We start from the raw sequence: 5341 nt of genomic DNA, 5'->3' as shown, positions 1-5341 counted from the left end.
GAAAAAAAAAAAAAAAAAAAAAAAAAAAAAAAGAATAAATAAATTTTAAAAAGCTTATTATCTTTGTGCTGAAAGTCAGCTCACATTTAAAATTCAAATGTTTGCTTTGGTAAAATAAAGCACTAAAATGACAATACTATATACTTGCTTTCTATTGAAATACTGCCATTTATTTTTTAAAATATTAATGTTTCTACTTTAAAACCCATATTTAATTTCTTGAGTCTCAGCTCCCAATACTCATTACTTCTGGAGGCCTTTAACAAGGTCAGAGTTTTGTGTTGTCTTGCAGCTGTGCTTTTGTGCCATGTCCTTACCTATTTTCTCCATCTGACTTAAAGCTCAAAGAGGACAGGGACTGTGTCTCTGCTTATTATTCTCCAGTGTCAAATGCAGGGTTTGGCCTATTCCTGGAGCTGAATAAACATCTGCTGAATCACGAGGAACTAGTGTCCTTGGTTTTGCCACTTACTGGCTGTATGGATCTTTGGCCAGACACTTAGTCAAGTCCTGTTTCTTTGTGTGTAGGGGCAATAATACCTACCTTACAGAGTATCTAAGTCTACCCGCATCAGAGGTGGCCTCAGGGTCTTCTGGTCTTGCAGCTTCTCTATGGCCCACTTGTCTCAAGTCTGGCCTGAACTCTTAGACCTCCAACCTGGGCAGAACCCTAAGACTTAGTACAACCTTGACAATTTGGAATGTCATGGATACCCCATAAATTAATGCACAGAATTCAATACTAGTTATTATTTTTGCTACTACTACTGAATTTCATTGTCAAATAGAAGAAATAATTTAGACAATCAAATATCATGCTACAAATAAGGTAATGCTATGAAAAGGATGTAAAATTGTATGAAATTTAAGAAAGTTAATTTCTGATAATGAAATTTTTTTTTGGGGGGGAGGGAATCGAACTTGGGCCCTTGTGAGGTAGGTGACAGAACCACTAAGCCAAATCCCCGGCCAGAGAAAGTTAATTTCTAAAGGGCCAGGAAAGGTTGCACAAGAAGGAAGTTTTATCTCAGGATGGATGCCAGAGGAAAGATAGATTCTATAGGTGGAGGACAGGGATGGGAATGCGGCCCTAACATAACTGGGCAGTTCTTGAAGCTCTTGCTGAGTTCCTAACCTCATTCTTCTCTGTGAACTTTCTAGATAATCCCCCTCTCCTTAATCCGTGTAAGAAACTTCTATCCCTGCTTGTTTTCATTTTTTTGAAATAGGGTCTAGCTATGTAGTTCAGGCTGGCCTTGAACTCATTATGTAGCCCAGGCTGGCCTTGAACTTGTGGCACTCCTTCTACCTACGCCTCTGGAATGCTAAGGTGTGCACCATCTTTGGCTTATCCTTGCATTCTAGCAGAGACCAAGGGGCAAGATTTCCCTTAACTCACCAGAGGTAAAATATTTTATCTTTCTTTCAGCTCTTAATGTTCTTATCCACGATGCTTAATTCATGACAATTTAGGTACAGTTATTTAATGACAACCAAGCCTAACAAAATGTCATCACTTTTGAAAGAACACCATTTTCTAATAAACCAGAACTGTATTCATTAAATTAGTGGAAAAATTTTAAAGTGTGGCTAATTCCCTCATAGGCAAACACCCTGCAGAACAGCCTGAACGGGATCACCTGCCTTTACCTTGAGCTCCCCAGGCTTCTTCTCTTCGGAGGACTTGCAACGGGTGATTTCCTGAAGCTTCTGCTCCAGCGGCTCCAGGCACTTCTGCAGTTTCTCCTGAAGGGTCAGGGGAAGTGGGAGAGGTGACATGTGGGTTGGCTGGTAAATCCACTGCTTCTATTTATTACTGTTATAATTTTGTGGTGCTGGGGACTGAACCCAGGCGTGCCAGGCAGGTGCTCTACCGCTGAACTTTGTCTCCACCATCACAGTTTGGAACCCTTTGTTTCTATCCTACTCAGCTCACTACCTTGTGATCCAAACCCTTCAATGCCAGGAACCTGAGATGTGGACTTCCTCCTCTGCACCACCAGCCCCTCTGCTCACTGACTTTCCTCCTTTTGAATCTGATAGGTTTTGAGCTTTTGTGTCCTTTCCCAACTTTCCTCATTTCTTATGAACAACTGTCAAAGCTCCCCGCAACCATTTTCTGGTGGTGGTGCTAGGGATTGAACCCAGAGCCTTGTTCACGTGAAGAATATGCTCTTCCACTGAGCCACATCTCCAAAGCTACCTTCTGTACTCTCATATTATATCCTTCTTTAAAACTGACCTCGCATCCAACTCTCAGCACTTATAAATAAAGTGAAAACTTGATTCTTTATACCATAAATTACCTGAAACTTAACTTCAAGGTTTTGTTAACACAGTTAAACAAAGTAAATGATGAAGTGCTGAGACACCAAAATCTCCGGTTTCTATTACTCAGACATTTACACTGTGTCCCAGTGGTAAGTTCAGCCAGATGCCACATTACCTATTATTTGAGGATGCAAGCAACAAACTGATCCAGCTTAGTCCACTGGGAATGATCTGAAGTGATGTCACCTACTGCAATATAGTACCAGAGGGAAATCAAGCAGTATCTCTAGCAGGGAGATCGAATAAAAAACCCTAAAACTTCAGTTCTTCTTCCATGTGGATTCATTCATGAAACATAGGATATAGTTCAAGACCACATATACCAATATTCACATATAAGATTTGTTTTTTTGGTTTTTTTTTTTGGTACCGGGGATTGAACCTGGGTCCGTGTGCTTGTGAGGTAGGTGCCAGAACCACTGAGCTAAATCCTCGGCCCTCCTATAAGACTTAAATGCATTGCAAAATTTCTGGTGCACTCCCCGCACTGTTCTCCACAGAGAGGACAACTGACCAGCTGTACTGAGTATCCCATGTATGTAGCTCTGGAACTATAAAGTGAGGACCAGATGGTCTTGCCCTTGGGAACTTAACCCAGGAAGTATGCCAAACTCTGCTGCCCCTCCCTCTTTCCCCACATTGGCATGATCTGTCTAGTTGCCCACCTTGTATTCCTGTGTTGCATCATCCAGTGGCACGACGGTGTGGGCCCGGTGGGTGTGGGAAATGGCACATATCAAACACACAGCTTCCTGGTCCTCATAGCAGAAGAGGCCGAGAGCCTCCTGGTGCTGGGGGCATAGGCTCTCATCTCGAATCTTCCTCTTGACAGCCTGGAGCTGCTTGGCAATTTCTACCATACTGCCCAGCTGCCGATTGGGCCGGAGACTGCGATAGCGGGATGTCTTCCGACAGACAGGACAGGGGAAGTCCCTCTCTAGGTCCTCCCACCAGCGAGTGATGCAAGCTTTGCAGAAGTTATGTCCACACTCAATGATGACAGGCTCCTTCAGATACTCCAGGCACACAGAACAGCTTGCCTCCACTTGTAAGTTCTCCAGAGCTGCAGCTGTGGAGGCCGCAGAGGCCCCAGCCTCTAACAGACTTGTCTCTTCCATTATTTAACTTGAGGGTGGAGAAGGAGACAGAGAAAGAAATATTAGTTGAAAGCTTAATTTTTTTTTTCCTTTTGTATCTTTGGCCTGACATTTGCTCCCATGTTAAAGATTAACTCCAGATCTAGCCCAACTTATTTTCCATCTTCTCCCACTAGATTCATATCTTTGTATCTCCATTTTCCAAACTTGACTTCCCACCATCAACCCGATTTTTTTCTCTTCAGCAAACTGATACAGAGCCTTCGATCTTTCTTGTCTTATTCTGCTCACTCTTATTAGATACAGAGGCTTCCTTTAACTCCAGCCTATATACTTTTCCTGGTCCAAGATCATTCAACTTCTGCCTTAGATCCAATAGTTCTAGAACACTGTATCTTACTTTGACATTTTAAAAAATAATAAACAAAAAAGGAGTGTAGGAAGTGAGAAGTACTATGTAAAGCAAAGTACGAAGATTTCTTAAATTGGATGTACTTAAAATTTAATGTCACATAAGAGATTAATTGTAACAGCCTACTGGAACCTAAGCTTGATTCTCTGCTGTTCCTTTCTTTCAAAGGGTAATACATTCAATGAGTTAAGCAGAGGTAACTATCTCTTTTCAGGAAAATCTGAAATGCTTCACACATCTCATTTCTTCTTGTGTACATCTGTACATCTGGAATTGTTGAACACTGATAAACACACAGGAATTCTAAAAAACACACTGTTGAGCCTACTTTAGGGACACATTTTTTTGTTTGTTTGGTACCAGGAATTGAACTCAGGGCTTCACACTTGCCAGGCAGGTGACGTACTGCTGAGCTACATTCCCTGTCCCGGGCAATGACCTTTTTTTTTTTTTTTTTTTTGTACTGGGGATAGAACTTGGGTCCTTGCACTTGTGAGTTAGACAGTGGAACCACTGAGCTAAAGGACGATGACCTTTGGAAGAGAACATGGACAAGTCTATTCTAAATATTAAACAGTGAGTAGAGTCTTTCAAAATAGCCATTGAAAACTAATTCCTTTGGACATACTGTGTCTCCAACTAACAGTCTCAGAAGTGGCTGGGAATTAAAACAGACAATCAAATCTCCCTCAGGTGGAGCCTCAGACTGACATATTATCAGACTGATTTATAAAAGAGAAGGTTGGTCTCCCCACTCCATCCTGAAAACATCAATACTTTTATCCATGAACAAGTCACATTCTCTATGTCCATATTCCCTTTTGGTCCCCTGGCAAGGGGACGGGACCAAAGGAAGGTTGGTACTGATAGAGAACTGGCCACGCAGTGAGTTGGGTTAGCAATGATTATTCCTGTATATTGATGGCACATGTGGAAATGTTTAATTTGGAATAGGAGGTAGTAAATCATTTCGAGTTTTTTCCCTTAGGATCAGGAGAGTTCAGTCCAATAATTTGCCTCTACCCATTAGAATCCAGCTTTGATTGGCGATTCAGCCCCCTTCCCAGTCTTCTAGACTTTGGTGGCTTCCTCGCCTGGATGATCTCAATGGTGTGCACATTTAGGAACCAGGATGGCTCTAGACTGGCAAGGAGGTGGTGAGAGAGAAATGAGGAGCGGTTAGTGAAGAAGAGAGCGGACTCGGCGGTTGAGAAATGGGGAGGGCAGCCGAGTTTAGGCCTGGGGTGCTTCTGGGTCGTCCTTCCTCTCCCTCGGTTCCTGTCTCAGTAGAAGGGCGAACTTCGGGAACGTCCTCTCTTTATTTCTATCACTGTTCAGGTTCCACCTTGCGGCCCTCTCCCGAGCGTGGTCCGCAACTGTCCCACCCGTGTCTGTCTTCTCCCGCCACAGCTGAGGCAGGGGGATGCGAGGGGACGAGGACGCGTCGCGGTGGCTGGAGGGAGGGACGCTGTCCAGGTGAGGGGGAGAAGGCAGGAGGCGG

The 5341-nt window shown here is 43.3% G+C and overlaps 1 protein-coding gene across 2 annotated transcripts in view; it reads right to left on the bottom strand.

Moving 5' to 3' along the window:
* Positions 1-5335, bottom strand: part of LOC104875714 (E3 ubiquitin-protein ligase TRIM39) — a 12264-nt gene extending 6929 nt beyond the window's left edge. For both annotated transcript variants that reach the window (XM_010643413.2, XM_033766347.1), the window contains exons 1-3: positions 4864-5335; positions 2997-3456; positions 1651-1746 (exon numbers count right to left, since the gene is read on the bottom strand). In XM_010643413.2, the coding sequence (XP_010641715.1) occupies positions 1651-1746; positions 2997-3449 (549 nt within the window). In that variant the 5' untranslated portion in view covers positions 3450-3456; positions 4864-5335. The remainder of the gene's footprint in view (positions 1-1650; positions 1747-2996; positions 3457-4863) is intronic.
* Between the last annotated feature and the right edge of the window lie 6 nt (positions 5336-5341).

This window comes from Fukomys damarensis, unplaced genomic scaffold (genome assembly GCF_012274545.1).
Source record: "Fukomys damarensis isolate Sample0158 unplaced genomic scaffold, DMR_v1.0_HiC HiC_scaffold_20, whole genome shotgun sequence".
Lineage (NCBI taxonomy): Eukaryota > Metazoa > Chordata > Mammalia > Rodentia > Bathyergidae > Fukomys > Fukomys damarensis.
The sequence above is the reverse complement of the archived record's forward strand: the minus strand, read 5'-3'. Positions and strand labels throughout refer to the sequence as shown.